Here is a 27,442-nt window from a genome sequence, read left to right as displayed (position 1 = left end):
TCAGAAATAGACCCACAAATATATGATCAACCAATCTTTGACAAAGCAGGAAAGAGTATCCAATGGAAAAAAGACAGTCTCTTTAGCAAACAGTGCTGGGAGAACTGGACAGCAACATGCACAAGAATGAAACCGGACCACTTTCTTACACCATACATAAAAATAAACTCAAAATGGATGAAAAACCTAAATGTGAGACAGGAAACCATCAAAATCCTAGAGGAGAAAACAGGCAGCAGCCTCTTTGACCTCAGCCTCAGCAACTTATTACTTGACATGTCTCCAAAGGCAAGGGAAATAAAAGCAAAAAGGAACTATTGAGATTTCATCAAGCTAAAAATACTTCTGCACTGCAAAGGAAACAATCAACAAATATAAAAGTCAACTGATGGAATGAGAGAAGATATTTGCAAACGACATATCAGATAAAGGGTTAGTATCCAAAATCTATAAAGAACTTACCAAACTCAACACCCGAAAAACAAATAATCCAGTGAAGAAATGGATTAATCAAATGAAGACATGGATAGACACTTTTCCAAAGAAGACATCAGATGGCAAACAGACACATGAAAAGATGCTCAACATCACTCATCATCAGGGAAATACAAGTCAAAACCACATTGAGATACCACCTCACACCTGTTGGAGTGGTCTAATTTAACAACTTAGGAAACAACAGATGTTGGCGAGGATGTGGAGAAACGGGAACCTTCTTGCACTGTAGGTGAGAATGCAAACTGGTGCAGCCACTCTGGAAAACAGGATGGAGGTTCCTCAAAAAATTAAAAATAGTATTACCGTACAACCCAGCAATTGCACTGTGAGGAACTTATCCAAAGGATACAGGAGTGCTGATTCGAAGGAGCACATGCACCCCAATGTTTATAGCAGCGCTATCAACAATAGCCAAATTATGGAAAGAGCCTAAATGTCCATCAACTGATGAATGGATAAAGATGTGGTATATATACACAATGGAATACTACTCGGCAATGAAAAAGAATGAAACCTTGCCATTTGTAACAGCGTGTATGAAACTGGAGGGTATTATGCTAAGCAAAACAAGTCAGTCAGAGAAAGACAAATATATGATTTCACTCATATGTGGAATTTGAGAAACTTAGATGACCACAGGGGAAGGGAAGGAAAAATAAGATACAAATAGAGAGGGAGGCAAACCATAAGAGACTCTTAAATACAGAGAATAAACTGAGGTTGACAGGGGTAAGGGGGGTGGAGAAAAATGGGTGATGGCCATTGAAGAGGGCACTTGTTGGGATGAGCACTGGGTGTTGTATGTAAGTGATGAATCATGGGAATCTACTCCTGAAGCCAAGAGCACACTGTATGTTAGCTAACTTGACAATAAAAAAAAAAAGACTGAGAAAAACTGAGTAGTCAATTTTATATGGTATAAAGAGATGTTATCAGAACAATAAAAGATTCATTTATATATTATTAGAATTCTAAAAGGAGCTGCTCATTTTGAAGATATTTGTAACAAGGGTATATAGTATCAAGTTGTTTGCATGCATACCCTTAATTTGGCCTAACATTTTTTTCATACTGGGGACAATTCTAATAGTTCTACTTTATGGGTTGCTGTGAAGGATTTAAGCATACATATGTATGGATATGGATATTTGTATGTATGTGTGTTTCTAGCTTACTGTTTGGCATATAGTTGGCAGTTAATTAATGTTACCTTTCTTCCCCCTCCCTCAACCTAGTCACCGAACAGAAAAAGGTCCTACATAAGCTGGCTTGCACATGTTCCTTAGGTAAGGGATCAGGAGGACAACAGAAAGTCTGGTGTCTGAAAACTGTGGCATGCTCCATTCTAAAACAAAACTCATTTTCACTTCAGTGTGGATTTGGGAGAAGCGTTGTTGAGGGTACCCTCAGATTCAAGAGGGCAGTGGTCAGAAGAATGTGCTTACAGGTACAAACACTAGTGACTCATAAGAGAGTGGCAAGGGCATCATTCGCTGCAACTTTGCCTTTTCTTGTATGTAGTGAGTAGAAAAAATATACTGGAGTACAAAACTCACTTGCAAAGAGGTTTTTTGGTGTATATAGAGTAATGCTTTTTGGTTCCTTTTATAGATAAAAAAAATAAGCAACATGCTTTTCTTCAATTATCCTAACTTTCCTAGCAATTAACTATTATAATTAAATTGTTTACTTTCTGACAGCCTCCATTTTACAATTTTTTTTTTTACAATTTTTTCCTATATTTTATACATGGCTGTTCTTTCAGAACATGTCACAGGCAGTTTGAATGTATCTTCTGACACATAATGCTTCCAGACTTCCATAATTAATCCTGAAAGAGAGCTGAAGGGTTCTATCTCCACTCGTAATGGATTACTAAAACGAGAGGTAGCATGTTATATGGACAATCATAAAAACCAAGACAAGAAAGTTATAACCTATATTTTCTAAACCCATCTGCGTCACCAGATCATGAGGTACAAGCATTTTGAAGGCATGGTGGAAATTAGCACTTCAGAGCTGCAAGCATGAAATGCCACTTTCTATCATCATCTGTTTCTTTCAGCTGAGATCAAAACTTCCATCTCACTTAACATTTTAGAGAGAAAAGAATCCAAAACACTTTTTGGCCCATGCCCTTTTGTGTCTTCCCCTCTCCTGACATTCTCTCATTACTCCAGAATTCTTATTTTTCCCAAAAAAGAATAGGCTGAATCTTTACCCCTTTGAAATGTCTCACTGGACCTCTTAAAAATCACTTTTTAACTGTTAAGTGAATTTTCACTTATTTTGAAATTTCTCAGTCCCTAAGGGAGCATCATATTCTTTAAGTTACTTTAGTTACAATTCTGTATCTTACCTTGGCCTGGAGTTGGAATTACAAACAGCTTAAAGCCATTTTCAGTTTTTTTAAAGAGTGGTGTATGAAGTATGTTTAGCCTTTTGAAAGAAATATGCTTTTCAGAGAAATGCCCTAAAATTTTCATATTTCTATAGACTTACACAATTTCCGAGGAGCTTTCTAATAAAATTTAAATTAACACGGGGTTCAAAGATTTTCATTTTAATGGTCTCACCTAGACACTGCCATTTCAGTTTCCACAGAAACTTGTGAATCCTAACAACCTTGTTTATCTGTTTGAAGCGGATTTTTATACGCTAGGTTCTACTAAACAGGATACAATAAAAGGACCATTTACTTTTTTAAAGGTTTGGACCAGAATACTGTTAGATCACTTCAGTCTTCACTTAAGTGGTAACTTTAAGTAGGATTTCTCGTCCTTGGCATTACTGACATTTGGGGCAGCGTCACTGTTTGTCGTGGGAGCTGTCCTGTGCAGAGTAAGATGTTTAGCAGCACACCTGGTCTCCACCCACGAGATGCGAATAGCAGCCCTGCCACACCCTCCCCACCCCCAATTACTTCTCACAGCCAAAACAAACAAACAAACAAAAAAAACCACCAAGTCTCCAGACACAGCCAAATCCCTAGGTGGGGGATGCGGGTGGAGAGAAGCAAAATGACCCCAGCTGACAATTGCTGTTCTAAGGCGTGCTGTTCTGTGCACCGCCGGTAAAGCCTCGATCTTTATTTTTGCAAAGGAGGCACAGAATGTAAAATTAAAACAAATGTGGAACCAAAACGTCCTGGCAGAGAAACCATATTTCAAAATATAATCAAATTGAGATGGTAATTATAAACCAGCCAGTTTCTGTGCAGCAAGGTCTGATCTCAGCTGAACCTCAGCTAATTTCAAAGTCATTTCTCTATAAAGAGCACCACTCACTTTTAGGTTCGTCCCCAACGTTTGCGTCTTTTCTCTCTGAAATTCTTTTCTGTAGGGATGGATGTTTTCCTTTCTGTCTGATAAAGCAGCCACAACACCACTACTCTTTTCTTTGCTTGCTTCGCAACTCTGCACCAAGTTGTTTTCAACCTCAACTAAGGCAGAAGAAAGAGAACCAAGGATAACCAATTCCTTCTCCAAAGATGATGCCAAATGATCAATTAGGAAATCCTCACTTTCTGATTTTAGTTTTTTCAAGAAACAATTTATAGGGAGAGCTCTGATGAGATTATGAAGGCACTGGAACAAAACTGTTTGATTCCTGAAATAAAAAAACAAACACAATATTACAAAACTCGGGACAGCACAAAGCAGTCGTGTACAACTTACTGTAGTAATCACTTAATATTCATCTACTGATGAATAGAACCAATACTGCCTGCATGTGATCTTTTGATATAATTCAGATTGTAGCAATCAAATATACATATCCTATACCAATCCGTTAATGTTAATCAGTTGCTTCCTGATGACATTTTTTTCTCTGAGTAATAACATCAGTATTCTATTTTTAAAATTTCATTGTCGGGGAAAGATAAGTAGAAATCTTAAAATAACTATTAGGTCCTAACCGACTAAAAAAAAAAAAAAAGCCAAAAACAAACATGAAGTTAAAAGCTTCAGTTTCTAAATGAGGCCACCTGTGTCCATTCATGCTATCCCAGACAATGACCTGAACGTGTCCCACAGTGACACAGATATCTACTCTGGAGATGACTCTTGGACCACACACATATGCACTAACTTCTCTGGACATATTCCAATTTGATGGGCATTACCTGGAATAGACTATCAAAATCCCTTCAAATGGTGTTCTTTGTTTCCAGTTAAAGAGTGTGCCATAGAAACTTCCTGGCCTTTTGCAAAAGCAAATTTCTGGAAATTCTTGGATTACTTCACATTTCATGTGTTCTAGTAGCCACGTCTTCATTGAAGTCAGAGAATAGGTGGGCGATGTGATTTGAAAACAAGCTCTGTTAAATGCTGTGAGAAGTGCAAAGAGATCTTCCACGTGTTCTATGAGAAAAACATGTCACAAGCTCTGTCATTAAACTGTCCATTATCAAATCGAAAGAGTTCTTAAAATTTTCTAATTCAATTAGGTATATGATTAAAAAGTACCAACAAAAATTACCTATAGGTTTCTTCTTTGGAAATGTCAGCAGGTATTTCCTACTTGAAAGATCTTCTAGACTTATGAAAAGTCTGCCACACCAAATATAATGATCTTCAGAAGAGTTACCATTTTCCCTCTCCCTAATTTGTAGCAGCACAATGCAACAGAAATCAATGAATGCTAAAAGTGGTGAAAAAGGTGTTACAGCAGTAATGACTTGCACACACTCTTTCTCAGATGCTTGTTCTCCAGCAGAGCTTTCCTCATCCTTCTCCTCTTCTTCTTCCTCTTCCTCTCCCTCTTCCTCACTATCAATAGTCAACTTGATCCTTTTTGCCTCCGATCCTATTTCACATGGCACTGAGCGTGATGCTGGGGGAAAATCCCTACTCAACTTGATCACCCTATTGTGACACTTAATAAGTCGACAGCTGGAGCTATGAGCTTGATCCATTACCAGTGATAAAGTCACATGATTCAGGGACCTGTAAAAAATCCAGAGTTGAGTCCAAAAGCTCATTCTTTAGAATCAAAGAGATGATTAAATGCTACACAAACAATAACAAAACTATATCCTCTCTTTTCCTAGAAAGTATCATTTCAAATTATCAAAAAATTAAGTGCAAAAACCAAACACATTTTTAAAGATCCTGTAATAGCACATTTCTTGAAATAGGAAAGCCAACAACACTATAAATACGTTGAACTTCAGGAAAATAATTTCCTTAGGAGAAAGGAAGAGTAAAATAATGCTGGATTTTATTTTTGAGGTAGCTTTCTTCCCCCCACCCCCCCCCCCCCCCGTTTAGAGTAAAAATTGTATTCTGTACTCCCCTAAATAACATGAATAAACTCTACTTTTTAATATTGAACATTGTTTACCCCTCAGCAATGATAATGTTTTGGATACAATATTGTGAAAATTAATTTCACCTGTTTCCATTTACATTTTTAACATGGCTGATTAGAACATTTAAAATTCCTTATGTGGCTAACATTATATTTCTGTTGGACACTGCTATTCTAGACCATCAAGATAACGTTATCATGATACTTACAGCTTCAAAGAAGATGTCGTTTTCACTCCAACAACCAAGCTATCATCTATTACACGGTACCATATCTTCTCTATTAGCCGTTCTGAATCTTGAAAATCATCTGGTATCTTTTCCTCAAAGGTGCAGACAGGGTTTTCTTCTTTACCACAAAGAGTAACAAGATGTGCCTTAAAGAAAAACATGTTTAATAACTTACTACCAAAAAAACTACCAATGTGGCAAAACTAAAAAAATAATGTAAATCAGCTTTCAGTCGGGCCTTAAAGCTTACATATTTTAAAATACACTGTCATCTGCACCATACCATTTTATACTATAGGCTATATATAAATCACTAAAACAAAATTTATAGAACCTATATATAATAAACTATCTACTGAGACCAAGAAGCATGGCCTGACTGGAAACAAGATGGGGTATCCAACACAGAGCCAGCAAAGATATAAACTTGGAGTCCAAAATAACCTGATAATATATGTCCTGGGTGGGCTGAGAACAATCCAAAGATTATTAAAGTGACTTAGACTAAAATGATAACTGTAAAATTTTGTACAAATAAAACTGATTAAAAATCTTTAGACTGCTGATCAATCATGGCTAAAATTGTACTCTTAAAGTCCAGGCCATATTCACTCACTTCCACACATATATCGATTTATAACAACAATAGAAATGGTGGGAGGAGGAGAAATAATAATCATAATGATTCAGAACACTTACTGAATGCTTACTACGTGTCCAGCACTGTTCTCAGTGTTACTCAGGATTCAATCTGCTTAACCTTCACAAAACCCCCAGTACCTTAGTTAGGTAGTATTATTATGTACGTTTTCCAGGTAAGGAAGATAGGAGGCTAAGGTCACACAGCTAGCAAGTGGCAGAGCTGGGATTTGAACCAAAGTAGACTTGTTCCAGAGCCCATGTCCTATTTTAACCATTACTCTATACTGCCCCTCTATGTGGTAATTACTGAAAAAACGTCTGTAATATGTAATAAGATACACTTACATTATAGTAGGCTGAACAAGTTTCTAGGAATCTGATACCTTTGCCAGGAGCTGTGAGATTTGAGACAGGCCATTCATCTGAAACCTGGGGTAATTTTTACTGCCTGCCAGAATTGCTTTTAAAATTAATCATGTAAACAGCCCAAAATGGTGCCTTGCACATATTTATTTCAGTGCATTAATTTCGAAACATTTCTTCCCCTTTTCTAATACTAGCAAAATCACTGGTATGAGGTGGGAAAGGGACATGGGGGAGACTTTTAACAATGACTTTCATGAGCTTTCCCAAGAGATTAGAACAGTAATACAGAAAAGCAACATGCTGTGCTTTTGTTATGATTCTTACATTAATGGAATCATATTTTGGACCCAAGTCCTCATGTTGCTAAGACTGAAATACAGACACAAGGCATAGACTGCTGCAACACTGGTCAATCTAGAAGGAATTCCGAGCTAGGCACTAAGGTGACTTGAGGGAGTAAAATGTAGTATCAAGTTTCTCCATGTCCAGCTTTTCTTAATTTATTTGTAATTTTACTACACTGTCTTTCTCTGTATGGAACTAATGTTCATAAATACTATTTTTTATGAAGTTGAAGGAGTTTTTGGTAACCTTCTACACTACCGTATTGACATAAGTAATTGCAAGAACCTAAAGAGGTTCTTATGCTGGTCAACTATAAAGAACATTAGAGTAAAATTATAAAAAGCAGATATAAACACTAAAAAAGCACAGCAATTTGGGGGCATTAACTACAAGAATAAATAGCCTTAGAAATGAACACTGCAATAGATGAAAAGAACGATTATTATAATGATGAAATTATGTATTCATTAATAAAAGGTTACCTAATGCTCAGTATATTCTGTTTAAGAAATCAGAAAATACATAATTCACTTAGGGGTGATTTCTATTGAAACTACACAAATAAAAATGTTTAATAGTTAAATCTTTTAAACAAAAGGACTTGTTCCCCAAGGCTCCTGACAACTGGGATTTTAGTATCCTATAGATTAAGAATAATTTGCAAATTGGTAAAATACTGACTCCTTAATCAAATATTTTTAAGTCACAAAAGTCCAGCATTATAATCCCTGCCACTTTGCTCCTTGCCTCCATTGAGTGGAATTTTCCAATATATCCAAATATTCCAATGTAAATAACTCTTCAAGACCCACAACTATATGATCAACTCATCTTTGACAAAGCAGGAAAGAATATCTAATGGAAAAAAGACAGTCTCTCCAACAAATGGTGCTAGGAAAACTGGATGGCAATATGCAGAAGAATGGAACCGCACCACTGTCTTACGCCATACACAAAAATGAATTCAAAATGGATGAAAAACCTAAATGTGAGACAGGAAACCATCAAAATCCCAGAGGATAACACAAAGAGGATAAACAAACCTCTTTGACCTCGGCCAGAACAACTTACTAGACATGGTGCCAGAGACAAGGGAAACAAAAGCAAACATTAACTATTGGGACCTCATCAAGATAAAAAGCTTCTGCACAGAAAAGGAAACAATCAACAAATATAAAAGGCAGCCTACAGAATGGGAGAAGATATTTCCCAACAACATATCTGATACAGTGTTAGTATCCAAAATCTATAAAGAGCTCACCAAACTCAACACCCAAAAAACAAATAATCCAGTGAAGAAACGGGCAGAAGACATGAATAAACACTTTTCCAAAGAAGACATCCAGATGGGTAACAGACACATGAAAAGATGCTCCACATCACTCATCATAAGGAAAATACAAATCAAAACCATGGTGAGATACCACCTCACATCTGTCAGAATGGCTAACATGAACAACACAAGAAACAACAGGTGTTGGCAAGGATTCAGAGAAAGGGGAACCCTCCTGCATTGTTGGTGGTGCAACTGGTGCAAACCGGTGCAGCTACTCTGGAGAAGAGTATGGACGTTTGTCTCAAGAAACTAAAAACAGAACTACCCAACACCCCAGCAATTGCACTATTAGGTATTTACCCAAAGGATACAAAAATACAGATTCAAAAGGGGTACACGCACCCCAATGTTTATAGAAGCATTAGCAACAATAGCCAAACTATGGAAAGAGCCCAAATGTCCATCGACTGATGAATGGATAAAGATGTGGTATGTAGGTATGTACGTATATATATACACACATGTACATACATATACATACAATGGAATATTACTCAGCCATCAAAAAGAATGAAATCTTGCCATTTACAATGAAGTAGGTGGAACTAGAATGTATTATGCTAAGTGAAATACGTCAATCAGAGAAAGACAAATACCATATGATTTCACTCCTATGTGGAATTTAAGAACCAAAACAGATAAATATAGGTGAAGCAGGGGAATGAAAGAGAAGAGACTGAAATAAACCACAGGAGACTCTTAATGACAGAGGACAAACTATGAGTTGACAGAGGAAGGTAGGTGGGAGATGGGCTAGATGGGTGATGGGTACTAAGGAGGGCACTTGTAACACTTGGGTGTCATATGTAAGTGATGAATCACCAAATTCCACTACTGAAACTAATATTACATTTTATGTTAACTAAAATTTAAATTTTTTAAAAAAGGAAAAAATTAAAAAGTAAAAAAAAAAAATGATTTCCAATAGCTTGTAGATTTTCAATTCATAAAATGATACAATGGTCACATGATGAATTTTACCTTCTCTGCAGCTGATGTACTTTCATCTTTCCCTTGAATCAGGTTTATTAAAATTTTCCAATATTTTGAAATAATTTTTTCCTTAAGCAAGAGATGCTGCTTTAATTCCTGAATAGAAGCCAATCCAACCTGTAAAGTAGAAAAAAAAAAAATCATTGCCAGAGACATCATTTCAAATGAAGTCTGACAATACCATTAATTCAGAAAGTACTTTCTCCAAATTCGTTTATTAATTCTTCTTTCCGTAGAAAAGCAGAGAATACTTCTCAGAGCAAAACTATTTTCTTTGTAAATGTTAAGTAATTATAAAGGAAAAAACAGAGCAAGTAACTGCAACAGAGTTTATATATCAAACTGAAAGAATGCCAATGTATTAGCATGCATTTCACCACTGAATTAAGTAATCAATCAATATGAACATGAATGTGTAATCCATATGAATAAAAATTAAGGCCTACCAACACTCCTATCCCCCACAAGAAAACTATTTTTCTCGTTGCTGAAATAATTTCGGCTTCAAAAAGCAAAGACATCATTATGAGTAGAAATGGTCACTTTTAATTTGATACTATTTGAAATCCTGTTTAATATAACATCTATAGCAAATTTATTTATTTATTATTAGAGAGAGAGAGAGGGAGAGAGGGAGAGAGAGAGACAGCACCGGCATACAAGCTGGGAAGAGGGGCAGATGGAGAGAGAACCCTAATCAGGCTCCACTCCACGCTCAGCACAGAGCCCAATGCAGGGCTTGATCCCATGACGCTGGGATCATGAACTGAGCCAAAATCAAGGATCAGACGCTCAACTGACTGAGCCACCCAGGTGCCCCTATAGCAAATTTTAAAGATAACACATAGCCCCCAAACTGTTACAACTTTAATTTTGTGCTAATAAACAGTGCTGGGGTCAACTCTTAACTACAGAAAACAAAGACTGGGCAAAGAGCAATCCATTCCTTTTATTATACCAGATAAATAGATTTCACTACTAAAGATGGAACATTCATGAAATATATTTTGCTACTGAAAATTTAAAGTCATGTCTTTGAACTTACAGAAGCTATTTCATTTCAGATGGATACCTGAGACTATTGAAGTATTAATCCAGCTTTTAATGTAACATGTTTTTCTATACTGGAAAACAAAACGCATCCTGTTTTTAAATTCCTTTCTTTCAAATTACAGTTAAAGTCAGGTAAATTCCCTAACTTTTTATTGGTGAACAGAAGTTAGAAAGTAAAGACTGAATTATATCTTACCTCACTGCACAAAGTAGGTAAAGTGTATAGCTATTATTTAAAAACCATCTGTTGACCTAGTTCTGCGGGCTCCACATTATTCACACTGTATCACTCACTCCCTGAGTAATTTGTGACTTACGGAGAGGGAGCTGGACATGTCAGAGGGGGAGAGTCTAACTGGAGAATGCTGGAGGGGTAGGGAGTAGAAGAGAGGAATATGTACGCAGACTGACAATGAAGGTACCCTCAAAAGTTACGTGTTCTCTCTTCCCTACTTTCAATATGCACCACCCCCAACTCCAGGACTAAATAGTGAATCATTAGATTATTCAAATATTCTATGTTGTGAAGTACTATTATAAAACTATAAAAATAACCACATGGTAGCACATTTAAACAGCATAAAAATACATTTCAACTTCCCTTTCTAGACCCTCAATCCCATTTGTACAGCCAACATATTGTTTATCTTTCTAGAACCTTTCCATGCTTATGTTAAGGAATGCTCTCTTTCTCCTCACTCTAAGGAAGTAAAATCCACCCCAAACCAAATACAGGCGCATAGGGCGCTCCAAGACACCAGACCTTGCTTTTTTGTTTTTATTGCGATTTCTCTTATACATGGAGAAGAGTGAATACAGAAAACACTTTACAAACTAATCAGGAAGTCAACACCCAAATAACCATACGCAGTTGGCTGCCCGTGGACCCTCCCTAGTCACCAACTCCTCTTTTTCCAACGGAGGCAACACTACCCTGGCCTCTTAAGGTAACTTCCTTGTTTGTCTACATAATTTTACCATCACCGTAACTTCTAAAGAGTATTTTTAGTTTTTTGTGTGTTTTGCTTTGAAACCTTTTATGAATGGAATCATTCTGTATGTTCCAGGTTTTAGAGTCATCCCATTTGTCACTAGTAGTTGTAGACTTTCATTGCTCTGTAGTATTCCATCATGTGACCATACCAGCTCACTTCTCCATCCTTCTGCTGATGGACATCTGGATTATATCCAGGCATAGGCTATTACAAACAGTGATGCTGTGAACATTCCTGTACACATGCACAAGTTTCTCCAAGGTCCTGGTCTCCTTGTTTCCCCTCCAACTTGTTTCCTTCCAACCGTTCGGTTGGAAAACAAATTTTATAAGGGAAAGAACGGTGAAACGGACACTGGTTCAAGTTCTGCCTGTCACTTAACCTTTCTGGCTATTTGCTTCCTCATATATAAAATGGGGGAGGGGGAAGGAAGACTTGTTAATCTCTAAAAGGCCTTCCAACACTTGGAAATGTTTTTATCCAAATTGAGAGCTAGTAATAACGTGTGGATACTTGAAATAAAATGGACATGCAACTATGTCTTATTCACTTTCATATGTTCCTGCCTCCCCTGTGTGTTTTTTTTAATATTTTCCTCCAACGACTCTGTGCTACCTTCTGAATAATTTTTGTAACATAGTTTGGTTTGCTTCTTTGCTCTGTATCTCTTTGAGTCAGCTGTTAAACTCATCTGATGAGACATTTTTATTTCAATGTATTTTTTAGTTCATAGAAATGCTATTTGGTCATTTTCAGTGAATAGTTGCTCATGATGCCTTGTTTATGTGCTTAGTTATTCTGTGGGTGGCTCATTTTCTTTGAAAAATTACTTGTGAGATTTATAAGAGGCCATGGATAAATGTGTGTTTTGAGAGAGGACTTTGTGTTTGTTTCTGCCAGTTGCCTAGGGTACTACTGCTTTAGGTTAAACACAAATGCTCCCAGGGCAAAAGCAGTATCAGTGTTCTCTGGGTTCTCTCTGGGTTCCAGCCTTTAGAGCTTGGCCTGGTAATTTATATTTTCACCTCTCTGAAGCTTTTAGGGAGATTTTAAAGACATATTTCAACTATGATTTTAACTTGGTTTTATCAGAAGAGTTGGTCCAAATAAAGTGGGTGACACATTACCAGAGGTGGAATTTCTAAAAGTCATGCTTTCATAAATTAAATTATTTTGGCATCATTTCTAACTCAGTATAAAGATCTACCTTATTCTTCTTGATAGCTTCATGGTATTCCATAGTTCAGGTATATGATAACTGATTTGCCAAACTCCTAATGATGGATATTTAGACTGAATTTTGTTGTCTATAAATACTATATAAACATTCCTATAAAATCATCTTTGTTTACTGTACAAGTATATCCTTAGGACAGATTTCTAGAAGTAAAATGGCGAGAGTAAGAAGAAAAGTCCTGTCCACGTTTTAATAGCTGTAACAACTTTCCTTCTGAGGAGGTTGAGCCACTTTACATTCTCAGCAATACTGTTTCTGAATGCATATTCATATTAAGGAAATTAATCATTTTTTTTAAGAGACAGAGAGAGGGAGGGGGAGGGGGCAGAAGGAGAGAGAGAATCTTAAGCAGGCTCCACACTTAGTGCAGAGCCAGACACAGGGCTCAAGCCCATGACTCTAGCTAGGATCATGACCTGAGCCAAAATCAAGAGTCAGACGCTCAACTGACTGAGCCACCCAAACGTCCCAAGGAAATTAATCCTTCATCGCTTGTTACAATAACTATTTACATAATTTGTCTTTTTATATATTCAGAGCACAAAAGGTTTTTTCTAACTTTTTAAATGTTTATTTTTTTGAGAGAGAGAGAGAGACAGACAGACACAGAGCATGAATGGGGGAGGGGCAGAGAGAGAGGGAGACAGAATCTGAAGTAGGCTCCAGGCTCTGAACTGTCAGCACAGAGCCAGATGTGGGGCCTGAACTCATGAACTGCGAGATTATGACCTGAGAAGTCAGCTGCTTAACCTACTGAGCCACCCAGGCACCCCCAGGGCACAAAAGGTTTAATGTAATCAATCTTTTCCTTTTTGGTTCCATGTCCACTATGATATTTTATTGTCTATTGCCAACATGCATATCTAATATGTGCTCAATAAGCATTTAGTAAATTCACAATAATTAAAATAGTTACAAAAATGTTTTGAAGAACCTGCAAAGTACAAATATTTACTATATGGCCCTTTACGAAAGAAGTTTGCCAGGGACAGAGAAAAAAGTAAAATGACAACACAAGGAAACAGATAAATCCAAAAAGATGGACAACTGGCCTCGCCTCCTCATTAGTTTCATTGTAAAAAAGTGGGGAGGGGCATTATTCTAGATAAAAAAACAAAGACATACAATGATCAACTGCAAGTGTAAACTTTGACCAGACCCTGAGATAAGCATATATAAAAAACATTTTTGAGGCACTTAGAGACATCTGAATACAGAGAGAATAGTAAATAAGATTAAAAGATTATTACTAATTTTCCAACTGTAACAATAGTATGGTATGGCTACATACAAGTATGTCCTTATTTTTTAGGCAATTCCTGCTAAAATACATAAGAGTGAAGTATTACAATATTTGCAAGCTTTAAATGGTTATGCAAAACTGTAGATACATACGTGCATATGTACACAAAAGCATAGATGAGGCAAACAATTTTTTTTAAAGTACCAATAGTTAACATCCACGTGAGGACTAGAGATAACTACAATACTATTCTTTGAACTTTTCTGAGTATTTAAAAATTTTTATGAATGAAAAAAGGCAGGTTACAAAAGAACATGCATCATATCAAATTTCTATTTAAATTTACAAATATTCACTTAAAAATCTACAAGAATATACATGGCAAAGTGTTAAAATTGGTTATATCTCAGTAGCCGAATCATAGGTGATTATTAGTTTCTTTTTAATATTTCTTTGAACGGTCTGAGTATTTTATAAGGAATACGCATTACCTTCATATATTTGGAAAAAACAAAAACTCCCTTAGAGAGCTTTGTAGGGAAAATTTGAGGGTAAACTGTTCATGTTTGGTACATGTTATGATTCATCATATTTGCTTCTCTTTTAAAAGAGATACTATGGCATGCTGATCCTTAAGACCAGAAAGAATGTGTTTTCAAAAGTGAGCTTCGTATGTTTTATAAGTCTTATTAAATTTAGTCTTACTACAAAAAGGTATCATTTTTAGATAATACATTTATAAGTAATGCCATAATAGTTTTTACACAGGTACTAAAAAGGTAAAGATCCTTTGAAATACCATTTTTTCCCAATCACTGCGTTGCTTATACATTGAGATCCTTTCTCTCAATGTTCTTTCCTTCATTTAGAATATCACTAACCCAAAAAAGTAAAAACAAAAAGCAAACAGACACCAACTTTCAATCTTCTTTCCAGAGGTGGAATCATCAAATAATGATTCCCTTCTTTGTCTTCAAATAAGTCATCTTCATTGCAATCCAATGTTTCACTCTAAGAAATAAAAAAAAATACACTAAAACTGAAATTTTGAAATAAATTGAAAATTCATAGGATTAACAGAACACAAAGTTTATCCAAAGGGCAGTTTTCCATGTTACACACTCTTACATGAGACAAAAAAATATGTATTTCCCCATCATTTCTTGTAACTAGAAAAAAATGACTATTATTACTACCACCACTGACCTAACACTTGTATACTGCTTCAAAAAGTATCAGCTTACTAGATTTTTTATAAAATCCCACAACTAGAGAAAATAGGAACTGTCCTCATTTTATTAAGAAAAAAAACCAAGACTCAGATTTTTTTTTCCAGATATTTCATATAGGTCTGAAACTTCAGGAGTATTATTTCCCTTTTGCCCAAGATCTTAAGATATTATGAAGTGTTACTTCTTTTAATAGAGCAGTTTCATTTTTATTCCTTAATTAATCCAATGTTATCATGTTTATCGGTATAAAATGTGAATTTTCAGAAGCAACAATAAAGGCAACTTACAGTATTACTATCACGTGAGTGAACACCAGATATACTATATTTCAAATTTATATCAAAAGTATAGTCAATTTGGGGGCACCTGAGTGGCTTAGTCGGTTAAGGGTTCAACTGCTTTTTTTTTTTAATGTTTATTTTTGAGAGAGAGAGAGAGAGAGAGAGAGAGAGCAAGAGAACAAGTGCAGGAGGGGCAGAGAGAGAGGGAGACAGAATCCTAAGCAGGTTCCAGACTCCAAGCTGTCAGCACAGAGCCTGATGTGGGGCTTGAAGCCACAAACTGCAAGATCATGACCTGACACTCAACCAACTGAGCCACCCAGGTGACCCAAGGGTCTGACTCTTGATTTTGGCTCAGGTCATGATCTCATGGTTGTGGCATTGAGCCCTGCATCTGGTGCTACCTGACAGTGTGGAGCCTGCTTGGGATCTTTCTCTCCCTCTCTCTGCCCCTCCCCCACTTGCTCATGTGCATGCACGCTCTCTCTCACTCTCAAAATAAATAAATATTTTTAAAAAGTATAGTCAATTCGTGTAACATTTATTGAAAGGAGATTCAATGTATAATTTTAAAAAGTCAATCTATTTTTAAAGTTCAAAGAGTTTACTGTATGAAATTACAAATATTTAAATGCTAGGTCAAAGCTTTAAAGTGCTCCAATGTTCAAAAATGGTTCTTAAAGTAATATATAAAAAGTACACATAACTTACTGAATAGTTTATGTTGCCAAGATCTGTTACTGTAAATGAACTCAGGCAATCTGAATTCAAGGAGTCCTGAAAAAGTAACAGTACTTGTTCAGTTCCAGCTCCTATGAAGTCATCTATCAGTACTGAGCTAATTTTTTCCCACTTAGCAGCAACCTGAAAGAGAGTGGAAAAGAAGGAATAGAGAAAGAAAAAAAATCAGATGTGAAATAAACTAAATCCTTTTGTTGCATGTAGGTGTAATGTGTCATCTTCAATCTTATAAACAAGTAATGAAAATGGTAGTGTCAACACTAAAAACTAAAGATATTGGGAGATCAGAAAACATAGGAAGTTAAACAACAATTTTATAAATACCAAGATACGTAAATTTAATATTTTATCAATGTTTGTCCAGGGTCTGTCATGTTCCTGATTTCTACATTAAAATTTTATTATAATTTATAAATTTGAACACTTCTCATGACAATTTTGGAAATTGTAACATTTCTCATGAATAACTCTAGTGAAGATTCTTTCTCCAACACGTTCAACGATGACCCTCATTCTCATAAGCCTTAGCAGGTATGTATTTGTGATCTGACCAATTACACAAGGAATTCAATTGCATTAGGTAACTAGAAGGTAGTGGTAAACACTCAAAAGCTCTCAAAGCAGACTAACTTTTAAGAGTCAAGATGAACTTAATACCCTAAACCTTGGTGGAGAACATAGCCACTATTAGGGACACAAAAGGGGATGGATCCTAATAGTGGGGCACCTAGAACCATCCCAGCCCACTGGAAAGTTGTGATCAGTCTATACCAAATCATGAGACCCAAAGTTTAAAACACAAGACAACTCCATAAAGGTCCCTAAAGCTTAAAGCTTCCAGAGCGGCCCCCCAGAAACTAATAGCATAGGGATCAGATACCCCTTATTCCTCAGGCAGAAAAGCTAAAACTCCCACTCAGAATCCTGGCATCAGTGCAGATACATCATCTAGATGACAGAGGGTGGCATGTATTAGAGTAAGACTATAAGACTTCAATCTATATAACCATATATCAGTCTGCCCCACATAAGGCTAATTTCCAAAGCTGTGATTTTTCACTTATGCAGGGAGGAAGCTTATTTGTATACCCATATCCTCCCTTCCTCCCACCCTCACCACGAGTATCACGGAGTGCACTTAACTATATGAAGACAGTAATAAGAATGTGCTCAACATGCAAATACCATAGAGCTATATACTCATGCTTGCACACACACATTTACAACCTACAGCTCTAGAAGAGTGTTGCCCAAAGAAATATAGGAGTGGCAATGCAAGGCATATATACACTTTTAAGTTTTCCAGTAGCCGATAAAAGAAAATTCTCTCAGAGTGCCTTGGGTGGCTCAGTCGGTTAAGCATCTGACTCTTGATTTCTGCTCAGGCCATGATCTCATGGTCCGTGAGCTTGAGCCCCACATCAGGCTCTGTGCTGATAGCATGGGAGCCTGCTTGGGATTCTCTTTCTCTGCCCCTCCCCCACTCACTCTCTCAAATAACTAAACTTAGAAAAATGCCCATCTAATTGTCACATTAATAAAAACTAGAAATAGTTATATTAAAAGACAAATAAATACGCAATAACTGTAGCTATATATCTATATCCTTCCAAACAACTCAAAGGTTCTATGACTCAAAACAGCAAGGCAAAACCTTCATCAAGTAGCATTTGGAAAACTTTAAGAAATAAGAATGATGCGCCATACCTGATTTTAAGTGCAGTACTAATAATTGATTTGGATAATAAGACTTCAGGATAAGCTCTGTGAAACATATAAATACTTAATAGGTCCAAGACTACGCCAATTGAACGATTATGAAATTAAGTACTATACCTGAAAGTTCTTTTTCCAAACAGCACAAACGTCATTGGACTTAAAGGATACGATGAAAAGCTCTCCTCCACCTGAGTCCATAAGCTGAACTGCACAAGGATCTCCAAAGGGAAGCTGGCACACGCTTTTTGGCGTCCCATTTTGAAATGAAATCAGTTGATTCTTTCGAGTAAGGGCAATCAGAGACATTCTTAACTGGTTGTTGACATTCTCAGTTGCACAGACATGCACACAAGTTACCACACTGCTATAAGCAGGAGGGATAATGTATGCATCACTTATGACTTCTTCATTTTCAAGGGAGTATACACAAAATGTGGTCTTCCAAATTGCATAATCCGATTTTGAAAGCTTTTGGGTGCATCCTTCCTCAGATAAAAAACATGCCTTTGGTCCTAATAACACCATACCTAGATTTTCAATCTCCCCTGCCCACTGAACAGAGGAAAAATTAACAGACACAGTCATAACTTTGCCATTTAGAGAAGAGATACAGTAGAATTTTTCTGCACGTTTCCATAAAACTAAAGGGCCATTAAGGACCCTTACACCATCCTTCAACTCATGGCTTAGTCTAAAACTCAAACGTTTTTCAAATTTATTGGTACTGTGAAGAAACAGAAGAACATATCTGAAAGTGTTCTTTTTATTGCACTGTATCATAACATAAGGAAGATTAATTCCAATTCTGAAATCTGACACACAGTTGCAACACACAATTTTTAAATGAGAGTTTTCTTCCTTTAGCATAAAGAATCCAGTGGATTTCTGAATAAAAGCTCTTGCTCCTCTGTCAAATACCATTCTCCTGACTTGTAATATGGGTATTTCTGCAGGCCCTTTACCTGCAACATCTCTTTTAGACAATCGAAAAATAAGGACTTCCCCATTATAACACAAGAGCCTTTCTTGTTCGTTAGATGACATTGTTTTCTAGTCATTCCACAATATCAAGTCTTCGTGTTGGTCCAATTTTCGAATGCAAATTGATTCCAATTGATGCTTTTAAGCCTAAAAATGTAATGAGGAAAACTACCATCAAGTAGACAGTTGAAAAGAAAACATGTTTGTTAGAGAAATATCACATAGATAGCTACAAATTTTATGAATATTTTTAAGCTCTTTATGCTATCTTAACAACATTATGCTTATCAAAAAGCCCCATCCCAAATATTATCTCTGTACGTTAAAAAAAACACAGTTTGCAAACGATGCAAATAGCCACATCACAAAAGATAACTGAACGTGTTAACAGCATCTATTAGAATCTGTAGGTGGTCTATTGAAAGTGCCTGAAGACATTCTTTCTGGCTCAGGGAATTTCTTAAGGGTTCCACTTTTGTCTCTCTTTCAAACTTACCAACCTAATCTGGTTTCCCCATTTTCTTTTTTCCCCCATTTTCTACCCTGTGGACTCAAACCTGGTTTTTTCCTCTCAGCCTTAGCCTCTCTACAATGACAATTCAATGAGTCAATGATTCAAATTAGACTGGTACCACAGCCCAGGCACTTGGGGTCCTGCTTCCCTGAAACAGGAGCTCATACAGACTCTAGAGTAAAAATGAAAAGCCCAGAAAGAAAAAGAGGAGACACCATACCACGGTTTTAAAAAATTCACCATAAGAGTAATAGAAATCAATTTTAAATCTTACTTTGCAAAAACAGTGCAGCTTTGACCTTAAGGGAGTCACTATTCCTATTCCAAGTAGAAAAAACTAGAGGATTAGTAACATTATAATAAACATAAGAATTAAATAATAGCTATCAGTTATTCAGGTTTATATGCCAGATACAATACGTAACTTCATTTAATGCCTACAACTATTCTCTTAAAGTATTCTTATCATCACATCTTTCAACTGAGAAACAAAGGTCAGAAAACTTTCCAAGGTTACAAAATTAATTGGCAATGACACTAGATTCAGAAGAGGGGCTTCTGACTGCTGAGCCTACACTTTTAACTACCACACTGTCCTGGCATGCATCCCCTGTACTCTGAACACTGGTTATAAGTAAGGCAACCTGAGAGAATTAGCAAAGTAGATTAAGAACAAAGGAACACACATGGTGTCACAAATGGCAAGATCTCATTCTTTTTTATGGCTGAGTAATATTCCATTTATATGTATCTATCTATATATATATCTATATATATATCTATGTTTTATACACACACACACACACACGCACACACACACATCCCATATCCTCTTTATGCATTCATTTATCGATGGGTAGCTGGGACCTAGAGGATATTATATGAAGTAGAATAAGTCAGACAGAGAAAGATAAATGTTATAGGATTCAACTTATACATGGAATCTAAAAAATAAAATGAACAAACAAAAACATGACTCTTTAAATACAGAGAACTGGTGGTTGCCAGAGGGGAGGTCATTGGGAAAAGGGCAAAATAGAGGAAGGGGAATGAGAGGTACTAACTTATAAATAAGTCACGGAAATGAAAAGTACAGTCTAGGGAATATAGTCAATAATACTGAAATAACATTGTATGATGACTACACTTATAATGGTGAGCACTGAATAATGTATAGAATTGTTGAATCAATACTCTGTACACCTAAAACATATAACATGTCAATAATAATAAAATAATAAAAATAAAGTTAGAAAAAGAAAACATGCCAAATCTAACTGCAGAAAAAATTACAACAACAAAGGAACACCCCCTACACAGAACACAACATGTAAGAGAAAGATGTTGATCTTTACTCAGTGGCTATATATGCAGACTCACTTCTTTAATAGCTACCAAATGCTCAGCATATGCTATGAATTGTACATCGCTGCAGAGCCTAGACAACAATGTGAATGGTGGGCCTGGCCAGCCTTTTACTAGATGCATGACTTTGGGCAAGTTACGTAATCCCTTGTGCCTGGTATCCACAGATGATAGATAGGGTGTAGTAACAGTACTACCTCACAAGGTACTAAATTAACTAATATAACCCACTTAAAATAGAGCCTGGCACATGGAAAGTGCTCAATAAAGGTTAGCTGCTACCATTATCATTATCATTACCATCATGGCCAGCTCTGGTTTCTATAGTACCTAACCTTGGAAACATCAGAACAGTCGCATACTAACAGTTTTGGAACGCTGAAAGGTCCCTCTCCGCTATAAATAACTCTAACTCATACTCTTTCTTTTCTACTTGCAGATCATTTACACCAGGAAATTCAACCATTTCAGATATAAAACTAGGTCATATGCAATTAAGCAATAATGTTCTCCTCTGTTGAATGAGAAACTCCAAAGGCTTAGGTCTTGTTCTTTTATTATAAAAATCTACCAAGAGTTCAAATAGAAAAAAAGTATCACTGAACCATCTAAAAATTTAACTTAAGGCAGCATTTTATAGAAATAACTTTAATTTAGAGGCAATTCTATTAAAACAGACTAAATTAGTCAGCAACTACTTTCAAATTGGAGATGCCATAGCTTATTGTCGAATTTCCAAATACATCATTGGATGTAGTTTTAAACAATGTTCATAAATTCTTTGAAATCCCTTCCATTAAGAAGTGGCACTTAATTCTCCTCTCCCTCAGTGAGGGCTGGTCATTATGACTCACTCTTAGCCATGAGAATATGGCAGAAGGGACAATTTGAGACTTCCAAGACTGGGTCAGAGAGCACTGTGGCTTCCTCGTTGACCTGCCCCTTGGATCACCTGCAATGAGGAAAGCCACCTGCCATATTAAGACACTCAGGCATCCTCGTGGAGAGGTGCATACAGCAAGGGACTATGCTTCCTGCAACAGTTAGCAAGGCCTCAGCCTTTTGCCAATGGCCATGTGAGTGAGCCTTCTTGGGATCAGATCTTGCAGCTCCTTGAGATGATTCAGACCCTTGGAGAGATTCTGAGCCAGAAGGATCAACCAAGCTACGCTGCTCCCAAATTCTTGATCCTCAGGAACTCTGAGATAATGTTTGCTGTTTTAAGCTAAGTTTGGGAATAATTTGTCATATAGTAACAGATAAATACATAGCTCCATGGTAATTGTTTAAGTTGATGATACTGTTTTTGAGAATTTCATGAAACCTATTACTTGAAGTAACTGGAGATACTGTATGATAATACAAACTAGCAGAAGTCACTGGCTTACTGGTTTGTTGTTAGGCAACTAATGCAAAGATCTGGGACAGTAATATTACAAAGTAGTTTCAGCTGTCTCAGTAAAGAAGCTAAGTAGGTAAATCAAAGGTGTGGCTTTTACTTATGAAACTATCTTTTAGTTTAAAGAAATAAATATTGTATTACAACAAAATATATGAGTAATAATTGATTTAAAATTTCCCACAGACATGTCAGGTCTTTTAGATTTCTAAAAAAGTTTCCTTTTTTCAAGCATTAAATGAGAGATATATATATATATTAGCATTAATATGACATAATCTGAGATAAAGATCTAAGAACTTGTCTTTTACTACCTACTTACATGAAAGGTTTTTCACTTTTCTTAATCGTACTAAAAATAACCAAAAGTAACTTCTACACAGAAAAGGAATTTGGAAGACATGAGTGAGACCCTTAACACAGAGATAAGTAATAACATAACAGAGAACAAGGGCTCAATAAAGGAAATTAGAAACATGCTTGATAGAATGAACAGTAGGCTGGAAGAAGCAGAGGAACGAATTAGTAATCTAGAAGAAAGTAATGGGAAGCAATCAAGCTGAACAAAAGAAAGAAAAAAGAATTATGCCAAATGAGAATAGAGACTTCAGGAACTCAGTGACTCCATCAAACATACTAACATTTGTGATTTTAGTATTAAGTATCACAACTAATGTTTAATCAACACAGTGCTCTGGTTCACCAATATCCAAGTATGACAGAAGGAGAATCTGACTACTAAATGGTGAGCAGACTCTCCCCCTTTCCTAACTTTAGAGTATGTATTGTTGCACCTTAATAAAGTTATGACTTAAGAAAATCAGACCCCTTACATTCTGTTCTTTTAATGTTATCACCAAGTTCCTTAACCTAGAAACCACTATCTTCCAACTCTGTTCCAATTGCCACTATGGTAGTTCAGGCTTTCATCTCTCACTGAGGCTGAGGTAAAATCTTCTTAAATTGGTCTTCCTTACTCTAGTCTCTCTTCCCCTCCAATGTATTAATTTATTTATGCTACTTCAGTTATTGTCCAAAAACACAAACTTGATCTGGTAACTGTCCCCTAACTCAAAAACCTTGCATGTACCTTCTCCCCCTTTCTCAATAGATCTATGATCCTTAAGTTACTACCTGGAAAGATAGAGGCTAAACATTGTGTATTGAACATATGAATGATGTTGAGATAAAGGTTGCAAACCATTGCTATAAAGTTTATTATGGCATTCAAAGCCCAGTTATAATCCTAATCCAACAGGCTTTTAGCATGAGCTCTTGGCAAAAAGAAAACTTATTCTCATGGATTCGGATTCAAATAGATTTAAATGACTGTAACATGAAATGTCTCTATTTTTAAATACTACTGCAAAAGCACGCACACTTTAAATAAGTTATTTAAAATGGATCACCTTAAGAGTTAAAAATTAGAAGTTATTAATATATTTACTTATGAAGATAAATTTTTTTCTCAAACTTTCTATCATCTTCAAGACTTATTGAATTCACATACCTATGTACATCTATTTTAATTTATACCAATGCAACACCTGTTTAAAAGTTCTTAGCATATGTTCATAAAACAAACCTTTAAGTCTATGGAATAAATGGTAATTTTCTTTTTTTTTTACAAAGAAATAATCTGGAAACAGGGGCACCTGGGTGGCTCAGTTGGTTAAGTGTCCAACTTAATCTCGGCTCAGGTCATGATCTCAGTTTGTGAGTTTGAGCCCTGCATCAGGCTCTGTGCTGACAGTGTGGGTCCTGCCTGGGATTCTGTCTCTCCTCTCTGCCCCTACCTGACTTATGTTCTCTCTCTCTCAAAATAAATAAACTTTAAAAAAAAATTTTAAAAGAAATAATCTGGAAACAACTGAAAATAAGATTCAACTTAGAAGTTCTAAAACCAATATAAACAAGCTCTGATTAATCAAACCCTGATTATCAGGGCACCAGGCTTACTATTCCAGTCTCTAGGTCATCTGAATTTTTACTTACTTACCCTTACAATAATGGCTTACACTGTGGTGCCTTACACCCTTACAAGAGAAAAAAAAACAGGTTAACTAAAACCAGTTAAGTTTTATCTCCCACTGTAGCTAATGGGAGCAGTGGGGGGGGCAGATTATTTATAAAATACTACACAATTAATTTGAGCGTTTCCTGTTCTGTATTACCATATATCAAAGTTGACTATGTATATTTTGTACATAAAATGAAAACAGATGAGTATACTAGGGAAATAATACACACTAACAGAAATATAGTAGATTGGCAATAAATTATCACCCTCATCCACTCTTCCCTCCCAGCCTCCTATCAAATAAACAATGTTATTTTTAAATGCTAATAAATTCCTCTGGGTGTCATAAATTTCAGAACTCTTTAAATAAACTACCTGTCTGGTTGAGGAAGATCCTAAAAGAGCATATTATCTGCAGATAAAATCTAAAAATGTCTCTGAGAAACTGTATCAAGTATGACCAACAGAAAGTATCTTTGAAAAAAAAAGGTAGAATTAAGACACCCCACTAAAAATTTCACCTAATATTAAACATAATTTTATAAGCATAATACCGATAGATGTACTTTTCCCAACGTATAGAACATTTACCCAAGTAAATCAACTTGGCTACAGAATAGGTCTGCTGTTAATACGTTTTCCTACCTCTCCAACTAGAAATCATTTGTTGGAGCCTACCCAGAACCAAGCTCCATTTTCCCTTTTCCAAAACACGTTAGTGATTCTGAAATGTAGGTGAAAGTGGGGGAATGGTGATCCACTAGGAGGATTAGGAAAGACTAAGTTAAAGGTTTTCTACGTCATTACTTCTAACTTTCTCTAAGCAATGATAATCCACTGAAAGGTTTCAAAAACAGAAATCACGGAACTACACTTCTGAATTATAAAGATCTTGGTGACAGTGCTGACGATGGTGGAAGGTAAGAATGGAGGCAAAGCCATCAGTTTAGTTAGGAGATAATTATGAGTTCTTAATTAAAGGGAGAGATGACTTTGGAAGGCAATTTGTCAGTCACCTGAAATACATACATCCATCAATTTCATTTGTAGACATGAACCCAGAGAAATAATCCTACATAATAATGCACAAAGACATTGCTCTAGAATGTTCACTGTGCTGTTATTTGTAATATTAAGAAAAAAAGTAAAAACTTCCATGACCATCAATAGGGTAATGAATACATACAGATGGAATATCATACTATAGTTAACAGGAATGAATCAGATCTACATATACCGCCCTGGCTAGATTTCAAAAACGAAATGAAAAAAATTAAGCTACAGAAAAATGTATATATACTTGAGTACATTATTTATCTAAATCAAAACACATAAAACATTATTGGGTTTTTTGTTGTTGTTGTTTACTTACAATTGCTACATTCCTGGAGTGCTTCTCTGTGCCAGGTGCTACTCTAAGCAGTTTGGACTTATTCCTCGCTACATCCTTATACTACAGGCAATATAATCCTCTTCTACAGATGGGGAAGGAGAGGCATGGAATTTAAGGACCTTCTCAAAGACCTCCAAATAGGAAGTAACAGAGCCAGGATTCAAACCCAGGCAGCCTGGTCCAAAATGTAAAAAGCAAAGATTCTGTAAAGATTCATGCCAAATTCCAACGACTGTTTATTCTGGAGGAGATAGGTATCAGGGTAGGGGAGTGGAGCCAGAGGGGGGCTGTAGCTAGAGCTGAAATGTTATTTTTAAACAATGTATTCAACTATTTTTTAAACAAGGTGTCCATTTTTCCCCAAACACATTTTTAACACACTAAAAAAAAAAAAAAAAAAAAAAAAGGCTAGATATCGTGGTTGACTATAGATGGTGGAAATATGGGGGCATTTCTTTGTAGTTTTCAGGATCCTTCAGTTTTTTAAAAAAGGCAGCGTTATCGAACACAAAACGATTTCTTTTCCATTTTTTTGGCCGACAATCATAAAATTGTTCCAGGGCCCTATAAACCTAAATCTTTCTCAGGTTTGGCCCTTAAGGTTATTTTGCCCTGGGTAACTGTCGTAAGGGCTGCCCTATGCATTGCAGGCTATTTAGCAATACCCACTAGATGGCCAGTAGCTGGTCCCTGCCCCATTATGACAACCAAAACTGTCTCCAGACACTGCCAAATGTCTCCTAGGAGATAAAACTGCCCCCGGTTGAGAACTACCTTAATAAACTGTAAGGTGCTTTACATCTTTAAACTTTCTATAACTGCTCTAGTTTAATGGTCTCAAAAACGTAATCCGTGATAAATTTCTCACACTCCAAGTGGGAAAGATGCGGCGGGGTGAAGAAAGTTTCAAGCGAAATAATCCAATACGGCAAGCACTTACAATCTAGTCATCATTCCACAGAATGACGGCCATAGGCCCCGGCAAGCTCGTTTCCATCCCCTTATTCCGCAAAGAGGGCACAAGGGGGGGCCAACCCAGCTCTGCCGCCCGGCCCCGCGAAGGCCAGGGGAAGGTGTGGGACGACGCGCCTGCCATACCTGAGCCCGCGCGTCCTGAGTCCGACAGGCGCCACGTTCCCGACGCCCCAGGCGGGCGCAGCGTCCCTCGGCTCCAAACCTCCCGCCCGCGCGCTGCATCCTGGGAGGTCGGGGCCGGAGGCTGCGTCGAGAGCAGAGGAGGCGGGGCGCGCGGAGCCTGCGGAGCCTGCCCGGAGACGGTTGCCAAGGGAGGCTGAGGGGGCGGGGCCTCCAGGGAAGGTTGTGAAAGAGAGGGGCAGGCGGAGCTTGCTCGGGCGGAGCTCGGCGCTGTAAGCTCCCGTGATCCGGGGGTAGGCGGAGGCGGGTCCGCAGTGCAGGGGCTGTCTGAGGGAGCGGAGCCCGCACCAGAAGCTAATGGAAAGCCAAGCTAAGCGCCTGGTCCCGCCTCCAGACCCAAGCGGCCGCATCAGATTGGGCAGCGCGGCGACGCTTCCGCCCGCCTCCCGGT

At 37.0% G+C, this 27,442-nt stretch overlaps 1 protein-coding gene across 1 annotated transcript; it reads right to left on the bottom strand.

The window, feature by feature from the left end:
• Positions 1-3,045: 3,045 nt before the first annotated feature.
• On the bottom strand, positions 3,046-27,416 carry FANCB (FA complementation group B). The gene is made up of 9 exons (XM_019417935.2): positions 26,995-27,416; positions 18,342-19,352; positions 16,476-16,628; positions 15,170-15,262; positions 9,712-9,840; positions 6,021-6,187; positions 4,981-5,447; positions 4,625-4,862; positions 3,046-4,107 (listed from the first exon to the last, which is right to left on the bottom strand). Exons 2-9 carry the CDS (start codon positions 19,266-19,268, stop codon positions 3,693-3,695), a joined length of 2,589 nt encoding a protein of 862 aa, XP_019273480.2. The 5' UTR covers positions 19,269-19,352; positions 26,995-27,416; the 3' UTR covers positions 3,046-3,692.
• Between the last annotated feature and the right edge of the window lie 26 nt (positions 27,417-27,442).

Source organism: Panthera pardus, unplaced genomic scaffold, assembly GCF_024362965.1.
Source record: "Panthera pardus isolate Hobbes unplaced genomic scaffold, ASM2436296v1 HiC_scaffold_27, whole genome shotgun sequence".
Classification (NCBI taxonomy): domain Eukaryota; kingdom Metazoa; phylum Chordata; class Mammalia; order Carnivora; family Felidae; genus Panthera; species Panthera pardus.
Note: the sequence above shows the minus strand (reverse complement) of the source record. Positions and strands in the feature narration are given on the sequence as shown.